The sequence below is a fragment of the Zootoca vivipara genome, chromosome 7 (assembly GCF_965207765.1).
Source record: "Zootoca vivipara chromosome 7, rZooViv2.hap1.1, whole genome shotgun sequence".
In the NCBI taxonomy this organism is placed as follows: Eukaryota; Metazoa; Chordata; class Lepidosauria; order Squamata; family Lacertidae; genus Zootoca; species Zootoca vivipara.
The window spans coordinates 65,360,150-65,378,255 of NC_142590.1; the positions used below are offsets into that span (position 1 = coordinate 65,360,150).

Consider the following 18,106-nt stretch of genomic DNA (forward strand, 5'->3'; position numbering starts at 1 on the left):
CCCTACATCACCTGCTGAAATATGCCCAGAAGTTATGACCGCTTTGTCAAATGCTTATTTTTGTTTTTATTTATTTACTTTAGATGGAGGAAATGTCTGGTTGGGGCTGTGTCCACATTAGGCATTCATATGCACCTGGGTCACTGTTTCCCTGTGTATATTTCTGTGCGTCCAAATGTGAGCGCTTTTAGTTTTAAGCCTCTGAAATCTCTCTCAATGTTTCCCATCCACATCAGTTGGTGGTGCTTGATGAGATTTATTCACATAGTGTGTTCCTGTCTCCTCCCCTTGATTAAGACTTACCCACCCACCATCATTTCCAGAAACCCGTGGTCTAATGTAGGCATGCACACAGGTATTTTTAAACTTAATTTAAAATAAAATTATAAGTTTTTTGGGATGCCAAATTTGCGCAAAAGAGCAGGCAAATAAAAAGAGTGTGTGTGTCACTCCGAAATGAAAACAAAATGGAAGAAGTGTGGCAATAGATGGCACACAGTGAAGCATTGCCATGTATGTAAACAAACTTGCCCATGCAATGTGCACAGTGTGCTTCAATGCCTTCACAGCTGGGTCACATGTGATTTTATATTGGATCTTCTTCCCTTATCAGATGATTAGCATATCAGGAAAATCCGAATGGGGGGCAGGGAGGAGTGCAGGGTACCATTTGAATGAGGAGGACGTCATTTGCCAGACAAAAATACAGAGACACAAACAGCTTCAAATCCACATTAAATTTCAGTGTGTTAACAATTACAATCCCATATATACGGGGACCCAGGTGGCGCTGTGGGTTAAACCACAGAGTCTAGGGCTTGCTGATCAGAAGGTCGGCGATTCGAATCCCTGCAACGGGGTGAGCTCCCATTGCTCGGTTCCAGCTCCTGCAGTTCGAAAGCACATCAAAGTGCAAGTAGATAAATAGGGACCGCTCCGGCGGGAAGGTAAACGGCGTTTCCGTGCGCTGCTCTGGTTCGCCAGAAGCAGCTTTGTCATGCTGGCCACATGACCCGGAAGCTGTCTGAGGACAAACGCCAGCTCCCTCGGCCTATAGAGCGAGATGAGCGCTGCAATCCCAGAGTCGGACACGACTGGACCTGATGGTCAGGGGCCCCTTTACCTTTATATACTTATCTAATGTATATATACAGGGTGATTCATAATGAAGTATACACTTTCCATTTACTATGAATGGGAACTGCATACTTCATTATGAATCACCCTGTATACGGTATATATTATTGTTAACTCTTGTAATAATATTTCCTTTTCCTTTTTTCACTTTTTAGGTTGTTCAATTAAAACTGTTCTTTAAAAATATTGTTTTAAAAAATGAAACTCCAGTGTGAATAAGTCCTGGATCTTCTATTAACCTTAAGGCACAAAGCAAAACAAAAAAATGTGTGTCGCTCCAAGCAAGGCAAAAAACAAAACAAAATTCAAAGCAGAGCTGGTGGATTACTGATTTGATGGGGGAAGCAGGCTGGAAAGGGTTAACCCTTCTCTACTATGCCATCCCAACTCCAAACAAAATTGCCCTTTAAAGCTGTTATTAGGATGGCAAAAGGTACTGATGCACCTTAGCACTACAGACTTTGCTGTTAAGCCTCCCAGTTGCTGCAGAAACACCACGGATTTGTCACATGTACTCAAGTTTTTAAATTCAGAATAATTACAAGATTTCTCCTGTATGTCAGAAAAGCGACTTGTTTCTATTAGAAAAAGGAATGAGCCAACCAGCTCAGAGAAAATAAAAAATAAAGGAGGTGTTAATTGGGGTTGAGGGTGTCATTTGATCCTTAAGCCATTTTTTTCCTGCCAACAGTTGGTTTTGACCATGACCAGAAGCAGAAATGTTTAAAGAAAATACTACTTCAAACATTAATTTTCTTACTAACTGTGCTCTAATAGCCTGAGCAAGCGGCATGATCTCCATTGTACAAATAGAGATTGCCGTCCTCAAACCACTAATGAGCTCTATAGCTTTTTATGCTGACGCAGCTGTTTGGGGACTGAGCAGTTCTTTAGAAATTAAAGCACAGGGAATTTCAACAGTTTGACAAAGAACACGTGAGGTGCAGTGTTAGAAGCTCAGATATATAAGCTAGGCACCAAATAGCTCCTTAAACCAGGGTTACAGTTGCCAAAATGGAATGCCTAGTTGCCATTTTTATGCCAGAAGGCTCAAAAGCTATCTTTTTCAATGTCTTTTTAGTTCCCGGCATTCATTCTGATTGTGCAAATAAAATACTGTATAAAGATTGGAATTTTACAGGATATGTTGCTAGTGTGTGAAAACAGTCAAGATCGAAGGATCCCCAGGCATGCACCTCCAGATGGTGGAGACGTCAGGCACCCTTCTGGCACCCGGGCATCTTCACTTGGTCGCAAGTAGCGGATAGCCAGCTGCAAAATGCGCCTAGCGCCTGGTGAATTTTAAATGCTGGTGAGGAGAAAGAAAAGCCTGAAGTAGGGCATATACAGTTATCCTGATTCCCCAGGCAAGGCATTTCCCAATCTCCTTCCTAACCATTGCAAATGATGATAGCCATAATCCTCATTTTACCAGATTTTAATATGAAAACTTATTATATTTTCAGCTCTTGCTTGGGCTCAAGAGACTTTAAAGTCAGACACAGGCAGAGGGTACAGAGGAAGGGGAGGAAGATGGAGACAAGGGTAATGGGAAGAATATGCACTTAGTTTTGGTTTAAGTAGAACAGGAATGGAAAACCTGTGGCCTCCAGATCTTGTTGGACTCCATCAGCCAATGGTCAGGAATGGTAGGAGTTGTAGTTCGGCAACCTTTCAAGGGCTGCAGGTTCCCCTATAGAAGATGAGGCCTAAGGGGTTCTACTATTATATGAGGACATACCCCTCATCCTAGTGTTGGCCTGGACCCTGTCCCCTTTAAATGCAGGGTTTTTTAATACTTGGAAAGTTTGAAATGGCCAGGATAAAAAAAATGGATGTCCCCATATTATTGGGGAGACAGGCTGGTGCAAATCAACATATTGCTTCAGTGTGGATAAGCCGTTCAATCTAATGTCCTCCAGTTAAGACTTTTGGACTGCTTGCTAGAGGCCATCCCAGACACTAGGATCTCTCAGGAGTACTTCACAGTTGCAACCCATTGTTTGTTTCCCAGCATTCAATCTGCTGGATTTTTGCCATTCTCAGTCCAGCACACCAACTTATCCTCCTCATTTTGCTGAGGGAATTGACGATGTATGTTTCCAGTCGGGGTCTTAATCTGCAAATGAATTGTTGAGGCGTTGTAAACAGGCAACAAATTTGTCTTACTTGATTGGATTTTCTGTGGGAAGAGTAAATCTAAATTAAATGAGGAAAAAATATGGGCTGATGTTTTGATGCCAATGATGTGGCTACTGCAAAAACAAACAAACCCCCCCCCCAAAAAAACACCATGCATGACGTGCACTGATCCCACAATAAACGTGTCTGGAAGCATTCTATGGTAGCATAACAAACTATTATTATATTTCCATGATATTACTGGTAAGTACCTCGCTCATTTTTTAAACCCACCTAGCTGTGCAATTTGAAACAATTTCCACGCTGTTTTCCCCTTCTTCTTTTCAGAGGCTGTGTGCTTTCTGATCCAGTGCTCGAGTACAAATCTCTAGCCATTTAATTTTTTCTCCTTGCTATCTCCAACACCAAAGCTTGTTCCTGGGCAACCAGGCCAATTCCACCCATTAAGTGGGAATAAGTCATTAGAGCTGTTTAGTACTGTTACAGCAAAACCTTCAGCTTCATTAGCTACAGGGGCAGAAACTCTTCATGATAGGAGTTGTCCATAAATTGTACAAGCAGAAAGTGGAGGCCGAGGGACTGCCTAGATGTATGCCAAATATATGCCACAGCAGGCTATGGCGCCCAAGAATGATTGCAAACTTTTAGAATGTCTCACTATATGGAATATCCTGGCGTAACCTTAGCTATGGCAGGGCTTGAGCTTCACTAAAGTAAACAGAAAAGTGAAGAAAGAATAGTGTGTTTCAGTGTCAAGAGGCTTAGCAAATATATGCAGGCAATGTACTCAGACTGCAACAGTACTCCAGAGGGAGCAGTTTTAAAAATGGTTCCTATCTACAAATCACTGCTCTTCAGAGCTTATGTTTAGCTAGTTTCAGAGAGAAAAATCCCTTTGCTAACCTAGAAAGCCACCATATGATGTAGTTTAAGCCGTCACAAAAAGACATATGGCCAACCATCTTCTTTGGAAGGAAATTATAAGTTGTGCAGCACTCGAACATCACACTCTCTGCTTTGCAATAAAGCTAAGAAAAAGTTCTCTGCGGGATTCTAAAGAACTATAACTTGGATTTTATGCTCCCCGGCTAATGGGAACACCTGCTGAAGTAGCCACTGATGTGAGTTTTATGCCATAGTTGAGAGGTAGCCCTTTATGACCAAGGAACCAAAAGGCTGCAAATACATTTTCTAAAATGTGCTCTCATAGTGGAGGCCCCTCAAGGGTACAGTATGGATACTGACAGCTTCTGTGAGTTGTTACAAGAGACCTGAGGAAGAAAGGGGCCTCTCAGGGGCATGGATACTGTGGGCTTCTTTGGCATTCACAAAAAAGGTTACCAATAATTTCTGTCCCTTTAAATAATAGAAACCAGATGTTGCTGTTGGCAGTGTCTAACAAATGACATTTCTAATAATTGGAAAGCAGAGTCCAAGGTCTCCGGCTTCTTGGGCTTATAAATCAATAACATTAGTGTCTTAATGCAAACAGAAGCATAAGAATCTGAAGAAGCAAGTGGTTGAGTACAATAATCCAAGGCATGGAAACTTGGAGACAGAATCATGTGATTTGCTTGTCTGCAGCAGCGCCAGAACGTTATAGAAACAAGCTGCAACCAGTCTACAGAAATCATGAGTGTATCCAACAGAATTTATGCTAGATCTGAAGCACATGCAACAATCTTCTACATCTTTGAGCCAAAGTTAACATTATCCAGCTATTTTCCTGATCAGTTCCATGTGGTTTTTCTTCTGAAATCAGTACTAACTTGAGAAATTGTATTTTATTATTAGTTTTTATAAATGCTTCATATGAAAAAACAAGAGTTCCAAAAAAATCTAAAGGAATGGATTAATAAATTCAGCAGGACAAAACGCAGATAGTACTTATGTAGTAGGACAGGTGTGTGGCAGAAGAAATTTTACATTTTTAAGGAAGACTTTTCAGGAAAAAGAATACGATGGAAGAAGTGTGCATGCACATGAAAGCTCATACCAATGACAAACTTAGTTGGTCTCTAAGGTGCTACTGGAAGGATTTTTGTTTGTTTGTTTGTTTGTTTCAACTACACCAGACTACCTACCTGTAACTAGAACGATGGAAGAAGTCTTTGGAGCCTGACAGAAACTGTTTGCAGTGAATGGGAGGCTGATACCACTACTGTATTTATTTGGAAAGAAGTTCAGTTGAAATAAAGTTGTCTGCTGGTGAACTGGTTTAAGCTTTGCCATGTCTGAAGTCTGGTATGGTCAACTGTACAGTAGAGGCAATAAGGTGGCAATTACGATATAGATGCTGAAAGGCAAGGCGTGTTGGTCAGGTAAAGAACTGCTCAACTTTGAAATTTCAACATTGTTCATACATTTTGAACCTTTGGTTAAAACAACCATGAAACTGGAGATTCTCAGGTGCTGAATTCTTCATATATACCAAATTTTGTGCTTAAGTAGTATGATTCACAAGAGGGGTTCATATGAACACCCGTGTGCTGTCAGAGCAAGGAGTTGTTAGCCAGTGTGAAAGGGCCCTACAGGCATACCTTCATATACATACGGTAGAATGCTTCTAGTATAACTTCCCATTTTATGTCTGTGTTAATTAACTTGGAATAATTACCCCAGTTCTGTTTTCACAGTCCCTAAAGAGATTAGAATCAGTACTTGTAAAAGTAGTTTGTGTTATTATTATTTATTGTACATGTTAATTGCATGCTCTCAGGGCAGGTTACAAAAAAGATCAGAACTGCTAAATGCTACCAAAATACACATTTACAGCAATCAATTCACAAGAGATAATTTACAACTCAGTCCTCAAGTCAATTCCAACAGAGGTAGAGAGCAACTAACACATTATTGGGGGCAGCTTGAATCTGGGCACTGAAATTTCTGCCTTCATACACCTGACATCATGATCCTAACCAACTTCGAAATGTGTCCTATTACTTTTCAATGAGACTGACTTCTAAGCAAGCATGTAACCTGATTCAAAGGCCTAAAGTGGCAATTCTAATCCCATTTACCTAAGAGCAAGCCCCATTAGCATTCAATAAAACATAATTTATGGGGTGTTAGGATTGCATTGTTCCTCTCCAGTTAAGACTGCTGCCTCACCCAGCCGATCCTGGGTCCCTATTGAAAGCAGTGAGACATCCTACCATGTAAAATGTGCACAAGATTGATCTCAATGGTACTTGCATAAACCCCATTTCATTACTCAGATTTTGGCAACCTTCAAAGTATTATCTGGGAGCATATGTGATTGTTTTACATGTTTTAAATACGTTAAATTGTTTTAACTGTCTCATGTTGAGGGAAAGGTGGGACATAAATAGATATATACTAATAGTAATTCGTTAAATAAGAAGGAAACACTATTAAAGAGAACCCCTCTGCATTTTGAGCACAGGTTTGTAGCTTTGTAGCCTATCCTATGGAGAGCTTCTATGGGCTTAAGAGCCTAACTCCGCATAGGAGTGAGATGTCCCTCGGGACGAACCAGACGCTTATGTACCCCGAATTGCGAACAGCGGGGTCAGCACTTGCCCAGACTTCCCGACGCGGCGTGGACGGTCTTGGGGGCGCCGTGACGTGAACTAGCGGCGGCGAGAAGCCGAGACCCGAGGGCCCAAACAGCAAGCGCTCCACAACCGCCAAGGCCTCTTGTGTTTCGCTAGAGGGGTTGCCGTGAGAGGCCTAGCCTCGTCGCTCAGGAAATAATCGCGCAGCTCGAACTTCCGAAAAGCCACAGCTATTGCCTCGCGCTATTCCGCTCCCCCCTCCCTCCCGCCGCGCCGCCTTTCCTGCCGGCGGCACTGGCTACTGGGAGTCGGAGCTTCGCAGTAGGCCTGTCCATCCTTTGGGGATAATGTACCAGGCCTAGACAGTCCCCTTGCCCGGCTCACAAGGGGAACGTGCGCCCTCATGCGCCCGGGCAGCCAAGAGTCTCTTAACTGTGGAAAAGCGGGGCAGCACAAACGAGTCGCTTGGCCGCTGCCACTAAGGGAGCGAGCGGGCGGGTTTCCGTTGTCGGAGCTGAGAGAAGAAGTGTAATAGGACTCCGGCCGCCTCCTTTCCCCGCCCACGAAAGCCTGCGGGCGGCAGCGGAAAGGAAGTTTCACCATCTCTGTGGAGGTGAGCATCCCAGGTGCACGTTGAGGCGTGCTCAGGTGAGGGCGGGGAGGCTTGCTTGTTCTTATATACTAGGCAGAACAGGTGAGGGATAACGTGCTGCTATTGAAAATTATAACGGAGAGCCATCACCTCGCTCCGCCTCCGCCCCTGAGCTCAACCCGTTTGCAGAAAGGGAAGCTACAGCTTGCGATCTTCCCAGACTCTGGATTGGAAGAATCTGCCATTAATAGAGAAACCTTCTCCCCTCCCAACCGCCTCAAAACTCGTGCTGCTTACTGTCGTTGCAAACTCAAAAGTCCTAAGGTTAAAAATCCTAAACACGGTTACTTTGCAAGTAAGCCCCATTGGATTCAGTGGAACTTGTTTTTGAGTAAGCAGGCATGAGATAGTGCCAATCTGCATTACAAGATTGTTGTAAATAGTATTTAGATACATTAGGTTAGGGAAAGTACCAGGAATGCATTTCTATGCAATTTCCAGCAAGTAAAACGCCTGGAAATCCATTATACTTTCAAATAAATGCACAGAAGAATAGATTATGGACTCTGCGCCATGAAAGCTTGGGTCTTGATAAGTTTGTAAGTGCCACAAGACTCCTAGTTGTTTTTTTCCCTTCCACAGACTAACATGGCTAGGATGTATAATGTTATTCTCTGTAAAGCTGAGATGGGAAAGTTATCTTGTCAAGGACAAGTGGTGAGAAAAGAGAATTAATATTTATTTGTGCTTTTCACACATGAAATTCCTGCATAGGTTTAGTTCTGTGTTGGAATTTGTACTTATTCCACATGCATGTGTGACAATCCTGTATGTTGTGATTTGCTACTATACAGAATGGACTGTAGGAATTTGTTTCAGAATATTGACAGAGTTGTGCAAAACCATAGATTACTGACAAACCATAACATGTTATATTGAAATTATAATTTCTAAAAATGCAGACTGATGCATTTACCTGAGAATAAGCAGCATAGTGGGAATTGTTTTTTTGGGGAAACAAACATAGGATCACATTTCCTTTGTAAGAAAAAGAATTTGGATCAGTTGATACGAGGAAGATTTCCATTTGAAATGTGTTAGGCACTTTATTGCTTTTACTCAAGCATATTAAAACTTTTTAAAATGTCAGCTTGAGGTTGGTCTCTTGCATCTCCACCTGCTTTTTCTTGACTCTGTCACACACCACTTTATGGTTTGTGTGTTTTTTGGTAATATCCCCATTCTCATAAAACATGACTAAAAATGACTGACCAAAATGTGCTAGATGAAATATATATATCTAAATTTACAAGAATTGTCATTCACTGTGTCCATAAGGATTAGGACTGCTGAACTGTCACCTTTGTTTCATGTGGGTAACTGCATTCTTGTCTGGAAATATAAAGAACAATTTTCTCAACTGGTTAGGATTCCAGAGAAACCTTTTCTTTTTCCTTTTTGCCAGAATCTAGGCTTGACAAATGCCATAACTAATGCTTTTTCATTCTTTATACAGAATGGAAGTCTCCAACAAGACTGTTGAAATGGCTTTCCAGCTAACAACATTTATTTTTCTTCTGTTGGAAACAAAGCAAATTATTCCCCATCTTTGTGCATTTTTCCTTTTGAGGAAGTAGAGCCATCAGGGCCATCTTGTCTGCTAGATTAATTAAACCAGTCTTGCTTCTTTCTGCTTTGACCTTTAGATGGAAGGAGACCAAGCAGCAAGCAGTATGAAAACACAGACAGTTCACTTACTACCAGAAGAGCAACTAGTGTCACTCCATTACCAGATGGTGGAAAATCAGGCATCCTATCAACACAGACTACAGAATTCACAGGAGGCACAGCACAGGCAGGCAGTACTTGTACAAAAGTTACAGGCAAAGGTAAAACCATTACATTTCTAGTGATATTCAAACAAGGAGAAGATGAATTTTGAGTGTAGAGCTGTTGGCGGGTGGAAGAAGGGTACATGAAGAATAAATTGCTTTCTTGAAAATAAGTTTCGTTCTGCTTTTCTTCTAAATATATGTTTTGGACATAGAAGCTTTTTCCTGACTTGGCAAATTGCTCAGCTCTAAACTTGGGATTTTCCCCGTTTTTCTGTCTTTCTGAAAACCTGTATACTTCCCTGCTCCCCGAAGCAATGAGCTGCCGTACCAACTGGTAAATATTAGCATCATTGTACTACTTCAAGCACTCTGCTGTGCTTGCTGGAAGTTAAGCTGATGCATCAATAACAAGCTAATTTGCTATTTGATATAAACGACAGTACTATATTGCTGTATATATCGCAGAAAATATTCTTGAAATGCTCACTTTTAAAAAATATCCATTCCCATTTATTTTAAGAATATTTAATACTGAATATAATATACACATATGCGTGTTTAAGCCTGGTTTTAAAAGAAAACTATTCATTGCCATTACATGTATGTATGTATGTATGTATGTGTGTGTGTGCAATGCACAAAATCATCCCTAAACAACTTGGAACAAACTCAGAACTCTTAAAATTTCATGAAGGGTGTTGCTGCATACACACTCAAAAAGGTAATAATAATGAACCAACTTTACCTGTTTTATTGCAGGTGCTGCAATATCGTAATTGGTGCAAGGAGTTAGAAATGCGTCTGGAAGCAAATAGGGTAAGTTTTAAAGTATCTGAGGACCATTTTTTTGTGGTTTTGCCATTGGTAACAAAGTGTTTGTTGGAGATAAGGAAGATACAGTACTAAAAAGAAATTGGTTCCCTTGTCCTGGCAAGGGATGTTTTTGGCTATTTTCCCTTGTAGTGTTCTACTTCCCTTTTGTGATTACTGTTAAAAGAAATTAGCATAGTTCAATATATGCTGTAATGTCACAAACAATGGGCATGCTTATTTACATGGAAACTAGCAATGAAATCAAATTATGACATAGCTTTGACTAATCTTCTATTATGAACAGCAGTTGTGTGTGGAGGGGTGGATTCTCACTGGGATAATAGTCGGGCCAAGTGATTATAGTTACATTTTCTCCAGTTATTTTCAAAAATAAGCCACACAAGGACTAAAGTTGTGAATAACACTTTGTCTTGTTTGGCCCTTAAGCATCTTTTATTAAGCAAGAAAGACCCTAAAAATGCAAACAAATGCACTTCAAGTTGTGCTCATCTCAGCTGTTCACTGGCTTATTGTTTATGGGATGTTAACAAGGAGATCCTGAAGTGAGGGAATAGACTTAACATGGATGTTGTTTTGATTACATTGTCTGCCTTTCTTGCAAAGGGGTCCCATCCACACCAGTGGGATCGTAAAGAGGACTGTGGTCTAGAGAAAGCGCTGATCCAGTTGGAAGAAGAGCAGCAGAGGTGAGTGAGCTTTTGCAGAAGCTTTATCTTAACTGCTTTTGGGGGGAAGTAGTGCAACAGCTGCAGCACCATCATTTCATCTTATTGGGACATTTACAAATAGAGATTTGCTAATCAGTTGCCTTTCTCCTGCGCTTCAGATGTGAGAATTTGGCTGGGGTGAACAACTTGCTCCGTGAGCACTTGGACAAAGCCAATGAGGTGAATGGGGCTCTCCGAGAGGATGTCAACAAGCTGATAGCTGACTGGACAAGGGCCAGAGATGAGCTGGAGCACAAGGAGAGCGAATGGCATAAAGAGCGGGAGGTAGGAATGTGTCACTAATAAGATACTGGGTAGGCAAGGTGGATTTCCTTCTTGATTAACCTTATATTCTAGGCACCATTTCTGGTTTGGCAGGCATTGGCTGGGATTAAGCAAACAGCAGAAAATTAATTCAGGATGCGTACAGATGTACATTGTTTCGCAGATGCTGCTGCGAAAAATTGTTCATATTTAATATATGTAACTTATACTGTATGTTATACAGACATGCAGTTCCCAGTGACTGATTTTCAGAGGTAGTGTAATGAAGAAAAAAACAACTCCAGTATTCAATATACTGTAATCTGAACATACCTTTTATTGATGTGGAAAATGCTGTGTATGGTGAGTTTATCCTATATGATCCATGAATTCTAAAGTTAGAAAAGTATTTCTCAACCCTTTGACTTCTTTCCAGATTTCTCAATAATTGGTCAGTCCTAAAAAATATAATAAAAGCTTTTTCAAATTTCAGAAAAATGTATTTTTTAACAGTTTAAAGAGACTCATTTTGTCGGTTCTGAAAGTCTTTAACACAATTCTGAATGCTGCTGACAATAACTAAATATGCATTTTTGAAAGAAAGCAGTTTTTATGACTTGCTGTTGTCTTTACATATATAGTTTTTTGAGAGTTACATGCGGACTGAACATGATCGTCTCTTTGGCATATGGCGGCAAGTGGTGACCTTGCACCGTTATTTTGTGGAAATGAAGACAGCAACTGACAGGTGAGGTTTTTCTGTCAGTTGAATGTGACATCATTTGCTGAACTAAAATAGCTGATTAGCATGGAAAAAACCTTACTCTAGCTTTTCATGTCTTTAAATCTGTAATTTAATTTTTTTGTCCAGTACAGTATTATTTGTTTCTGTTTCAGGGATCTGTCTGAATTAAAGGCTGAGCAAGCAAGACTTTCTGGCTGTATACTCATCAGTTGCTTACGCTTAAGTTCTGGCACACAGCTCTTGGATACCAATAGTTTTGAAAACCTTACCCTGAGGGGACAGGCCCTATATCAGCAACTTCATATGAGGCCCAAGAAGTTGGATATGGAAAAGGAAATATACCAGCAAGCACAAGCAATTGTGAGTTTGCATGTCAAAGGAGAATTAGCAAAGGAGGATCTTCATAACAGGTAAAGTATCTCCTTAAAAGGCCCCACTAACTGCTGTCCTCATTTACTGTAGATTTTTTAAAGAGTTGGATGGAACATAATGACATAACAGTGCTGCTGAATCAGACCAAAGGCCTATTAAATCTAGTATCCTCTTAAAGTGGCCACCTAGAAGCTCCTGCAGCCAATCGGAAGCCGCACCTTGGTTTTTGAACGGTTCTGGGAGTCGAATAGACTCCCAGAATGGATTAAGTTCGACAACCAAGGTACCACTGTACTAGAATCTCAGAGATCAGTCACTGATCCAGAGAAGGGATCCAACCCAGTGTCATTTTCTCTCTAAGAAAATCTTGACTGGTGATTCTTGAGCTGGGGGTGGTGGTTTATGAGTAAATAGTGGGGGTGAGGAAGAGGATAAAAAAGACAAAGGCTATATTTTAAGCCAGTATAGTTGATGTCAAATGAGTTGTGAAGTATACAGTACTTTAGATTAAGTGGTTTGGTGTCACCAATTTTAATAACTTTGGGCATGCAATGTTGGACAGGAGTATGTGTTGCTGCACAATTTGCTTCTTAATTTTTTTCCTAAGGTGGTTGGAGATTTACATTTTTTTAAAATGAAAGCTCAAAATCTGTGGGCCCTGCCTAGGGTCACCAGTGAAGACTTTCACAGGTGCAGGGTTGGCAGTAAAGGTAAAGGGACCCCTGACTATTAGGTCCAGTCGCAAACGACTCTGGGGTTGCGGTGCTCATCTCGCTTTATTGGCCGAGGGAGCCGGCGTGCAGCTTCCGGGTCATGTGGCCAGCCTGACTAAGCAGCTTCTGGCGAACCAGAGCAGCTCACAGAAACCCTGTTTACCATCCTGCCGGAGCGGTACCTATTTATCTACTTGCACTTGACGTGCTTTTGAACTGCTAGGTTGGCAGGAGCTGGGACTGAGCAACGGGAGCTCACCCTGTCACGGGGATTCGAACCGCCAACCTTCTGATCAGCAAGCCCTAGGCTCTCTGGTTTAGACCACAGCGCCATCCATGTCCCACGCAGGGTTGCAACCCCTGTGCTAATGTGTTAGTGAAAAACCTAGTGTGCTGTAAATGTTTCTCTTCTTTTTCCAAGGGTGATAGAGTTGACTGCCTTGCTTGAACAGTCTCAAAAACAGAATGAGGAGAAGGAAATGTCAATGAAGACTCTCAGAGACACTGTGGAGATTCTGGTATGTTAGCAGTTTGAAAAATAATCCAGTGGCTGTTGTGGAGAAACATTCCTTTGTCCTATTGTAAACATGAAGAGGAGCTGCTCATTCCATATATATCTAGTACAGTCATACCTCGGTTTAAGTATGCTTCGGTTTGAGTACTTTCAGTTTAAGTACTCTGCGTGAGTTAGGCCAATAAAACTCAGAGACAGGAGGAGTTAGGAGTCCATTTTGTTTATTGCAAAGCAATATTCTACAGTCGAATCATTTTGAAAAACTGCAACCCCGCCCAACGTGGGGCAGAGGAATTTATAACATTTCAGACAAAGGATTTTGATTTAACCAATCACATAGAGTGGTACCTCGACTTACGAAGACGATCCATTCCGCGACCGTCTTCGTAAGTCGAGGTGTTTGGATGTCGAAGCGCATGGTCGGCGCATGCTGCTCTGTGCAGGCGCAGGACGCGCGCACTGAAAAAACTTCCGGGGTTGTCGACTTCGGAAGTTGAAACCTTCGGAAGTCAAATCGTTCGGATGTCGAGGTATGACTGTAAATCATTACATCATTTTATATTTAATATTCATCATTACCTCATTTCATGTTTAATACGCATGCGCAATAAGCATCGCTAACTAAACTTTGATTCTCACCGTGATCTGTTACATATTGTTAGTTTATATGCATGGGAACCTGTGTTACATGTGGCTGTAACAACTTATGTTCTAGTTTATGAATTGCTTCTTTGTGTTTGACGTATTAGCTGACCTTCTGTTCTAGTAAAAGAACGGCATCTTGCTAAATCATCAGTTTCTTTAAAGCAACAGGTTACCATAACTCTTCTATTATAAGCATATTCAAAGATTTATGGGGATTTACACTTTCACCTTAATTGTGGCCCTTTGGGCCTCTGCTACATGCAGACCCGTCTGGAACGGATTAATCCACTTTCCATTACTTTCAATGGGAAAGTTTGCTTCAGGTTAAGTACGGACTTCCAGAACCAATTACACTCATACTTCGGGTTAAGTACGCTTCAGGTTGAGTACTCCGCGGACCCGTCTGGAACGGATTAATCCACTTTCCATTAATTTCAATGGGAAAGTTTGCTTCAGGTTAAGTACACTTCAGGTTAAGTACAGACTTCCGGAACCAATTCTGTACTTAAAATGAGGTACCACTGTAGTAGAGACTGTCAGCACTTATAATAAAGGGGTCTAAGAACTAGTTGTTGTGCTTGCTTGGCCAGTCTAAAGTCAGCAAAGGACTGTGCAACAAGAAAGTTGTTGTTGTTGTTTACCATAATAGCAACATCAAGTATTTTGTATAGCTACTTCAAAGTGTTTTGCATACAGTGTTCAGCATATGGAATCTGTTTGATATTACACATGTTGGGTGAGGTTTGCTCAATATGGAAAGCTGTTCACATGTAGTAGCCCTCCATGTGGATTGTATATAACCCTAAAATCCATTTTTTGGAGAGAGATGGTTATAAATGATTTAAATAGTTAAGTGTGGATTGCCTACCTCATGTAGTTTCACAAGAAGCTACAATTGTGTGTGAAGGAAATGAACCCTGTGTATCCTTTTGCATGATCACAGAAAGCAGGCTACAAGAGCATTTTATCCACTGTATGATGCTGCTCCACTCTTTTTTAAAAAAATTAATTCATGATTTTTAGTTACATACATTTCAATAGTTTTACAATCATTTTAACATTTCGAAACTCAACTTCCTTCCCTCTCTTTCTGTGATTCCTTAAATTAATTTTTTTATTTCCTGCATATTCCAAATTAAGTTACTCATTTATTCATCTACTTTAAATACATGCTCTTAATTATTTATTACAATAATCCTGCCATGAATGGTTATTACAATAATCCTGCCACAAACGGTAGCAATTCTCAAGTGATTCTATAGTATAGAATGCAACAACTGGAAAAAAGTTATCTGAAGTTTCTGAGGAAATCTGCTCTGTTTCTTTCTTCTGGACTTGCCTATAGACAGACTTTTTTTACATGTTTTCATTTGGCATCTTAGTTCTGGTTTGTGACGTAGTGGGCATTTGGAGACACTCCACTGATATGATGCTGTCATTCAGTACTCTTCTTAAACCTGTGCTCTAAAATATAAGATATGCCTGAGGGAATTGCACCTCTGGAAGATGGTGTAGCTCCCTCTTAATTGCCCCTGAGGACATGGGTGGCACTGTGGTCTAAACCACTGAGCCTCTTGGGCTTGCTGATCAGAAGGTCGATGGTTCGAATCCCCATGAGGGGGTGAGCTCCCGTTGCTCGGCCCCAGCTCCTGCCAACCTAGCAGTTCGAAAGCACGCCAAAAGTGCAAGTAGATAAATAGGAACCGCTCCGACGGGAAGGTAAACGGCGTTTCTGTGCGCTGCTCTGGTTTCGGTGTTCCGTTGCACCAGAAGCAGCTTAGTCATGGTAGCCACATGACCCGGAGAAACTGTCTGGACAAACGCCGGCTCCCTAGGCCTATAAAACGAGATGAGTGCCGCAACCCCAGTGTCGTCTGCAACTGGAATTAACTGTCAGGGGTCCTTTACCTTTTTTTAATAATAAAAATCGCCCCTAATTCTTTTTCTAGGATGCTGATCGCTTGCGGAAAGAATATGAACAATCACTGAGCAATAATACACATGAAGAGATACTCTCCCTTCAACATGTGATAAAAGAAATAACTGAGGTAGTCCTAATTGGAATCTGTCTTCATAGTTGCTTCTGTAGAATTTCCCATGTCTGTATTTAAAACAAAATTAATGAACGCAGATGTGGTATAAACATGTTCTAAAATTTAAACACAGGTTTTACATATTTTGCACCTGCTCGGGGCACTTGCATTAGTTCATGTATTTCAGTGAGGACTAAGTGCTGGTAAAGCCTGACACAAATTAAGCCCTGATATTATTATTATTATTATTATTATTATTATTATTATTATTAAACAATGTTGGTTTTCCTTTGCTGATTATGTAATCCTAGATTTTGCTGCAGCCATTTTGCTGGGTTGTATTCTACCCCATCATCATAATTTCCCATCCTTGAAATTGCAGTGGATCACTATTATCCAGCAAAAGTGAAAGACAAATAGGTAGCGAGATGCAGTGTTTTGATTGTACAGAACTGAAAAAGTAATGTTGATCTTGGATTCCAGGCAGTAATCAATGAGAGTGATGCAACTATTGGCACCCCACAGGATGAGAACTATGCTGAGCCTTGTAGCTTCTTGCAGTTGAACCCTGGTGACCCAGATAGTGCTATCCTGCTGGTGCGTGAGGTGCTGACTAGGAGAAGCAATGAAGTGCAGGTGAGAGAACGTCAGAGGTTCCCTTGCCAGTAAGACTATCACATCACCAGTAGTAAAACTCCACACCTCGTGTAGCACTTTTCTTTCCCTTTGATGCTCTGCCTTATAAATTTCAGCCTCTTCCTTTTCCTGCTAATAAGTATTCCTAATTCCCTCAAGCTGTTTTTGACAGTCATTTCTTTCCCAGACAGGTTTTGCATTGTTGATTTGTTCTTTCCACTTTTCTAATCACTACCTTTCCCCATGAGCATTCTGCTTATGTCCAATCTTACAACTTTCTCTTTTTTATTTTTATTATAATTTTAATTAACTTTTCAGTTTTACATTTCAAAATACTGTAAGCATTTTGCAAACTTTAAAATATCCAGTGATTTCCCTTCTTCTCCTTCCATGGTTCATTTTACACGTCATACATTCCTGCATATTTTACTGTAACTATTCAGACCAGTTTTCTTCCTTTACATTAATCAAATATTATTTACACTGTTGAATTTATCTTAATGATGCCAGCTTTTTCAGCTGTGTACAGTTATTTTCCATTTATTCAATAAATGTTTTCTACTCTTTAAAATGTATGTTCTTCTTGCTCTCTTATTCTATGTATTAAATCTGCAAATTCTGTATATTTGATCAACTTAAGTTGCCAATCCTCTTTTGTTGGGATCTTGCTCAGTTACCATTTTTGGGCTAACAGAACATGGGCCACAGTTGTTGCATACATAAATAACCTTTTATAACACCTAGGAATTTCTTTCTGGGTTATTCCCAATAAAAAGGACTCTGTTTTTCGGGTGGAAATAATTTTAAACATTTTTCAACTCATTATAAATCATTTCCCAATAAACTTTTACCTTTTTACATGTCCACCACATATGAAAAAAGGTTCCCTCTGCTTCTTTACACCTTCAACATGTATCTAATTCTGTTTTATAGATCTTAGCCATCTGGAGTTAAACACTCTGGATCATTTATAAATCTCTTTTAGTGAGTAACATGCAGTAAATTTCAGATCATTTTTCCAAAGTTTCTCCCAGAGGTTGAAATCCATATTGTGTCCTTTATCCATTACCCATTGTGTCATTGAAACTTTAATAAGCTCTTCTTTTGTTTCCCATTCTAATAAAAATTACACATTTTAGGAAGAAGTTCATCCTTATTTTGTAAAAGTTCTTTTTCAAATTGTGAGCTTTGGTCCATAAATCCATTATTTTAATCTAATTTAAACATATTGTGTGTCTGTTGATATTGTAGCCAATCCGTAACTTGGCTTCTCAAGTTTTCCATTGGTTTCAGTTTGTGTTCACTCCCTGTAAAATCCAGCAGTTCCCTGTAAGTTGCCCATTGTCTATCCATATTAACTCTCTTAACTTCGATGGGAGTTAGCCATAAAGGGTTTTTTATTTCCAGCAGATTTTTCTA

The 18,106-nt window shown here is 40.4% G+C and overlaps 1 protein-coding gene and 1 long non-coding RNA gene across 6 annotated transcripts in view; one reads left to right on the plus strand and one right to left on the minus strand.

The window, feature by feature from the left end:
* Positions 1-18,106, plus strand: part of CEP250 (centrosomal protein 250) — a 136,735-nt gene that overhangs the window by 89,645 nt on the left and 28,984 nt on the right. The window contains exons 1-10 of one of the 4 annotated variants that reach the window (XM_035122191.3): positions 7,234-7,410; positions 9,096-9,278; positions 9,984-10,040; positions 10,662-10,744; positions 10,885-11,050; positions 11,671-11,777; positions 11,927-12,184; positions 13,281-13,377; positions 15,968-16,066; positions 16,577-16,687. In XM_035122191.3, the coding sequence (XP_034978082.3) occupies positions 9,096-9,278; positions 9,984-10,040; positions 10,662-10,744; positions 10,885-11,050; positions 11,671-11,777; positions 11,927-12,184; positions 13,281-13,377; positions 15,968-16,066; positions 16,577-16,687 (1,161 nt within the window). In that variant the 5' untranslated portion in view covers positions 7,234-7,410. Of the gene's footprint in view, positions 1-7,233; positions 7,446-9,095; positions 9,279-9,983; positions 10,041-10,661; positions 10,745-10,884; positions 11,051-11,670; positions 11,778-11,926; positions 12,185-13,280; positions 13,378-15,967; positions 16,067-16,534; positions 16,688-18,106 lie in introns of those variants that run through there. The other 3 variants (XM_035122188.3, XM_035122189.3, XM_035122190.3) reach the window with 3 other exon arrangements.
* Positions 2,560-6,953, minus strand: LOC148685116 (uncharacterized). 2 transcript variants are annotated; one of them, XR_015950862.1, is made up of 3 exons: positions 6,823-6,953; positions 5,364-5,575; positions 2,560-3,319 (listed from the first exon to the last, which is right to left on the minus strand). It is a non-coding gene; the product is annotated as an uncharacterized LOC148685116 (long non-coding RNA). The 2 variants fall into 2 exon arrangements; XR_015950861.1 differs by having other exon boundaries at positions 6,791-6,929.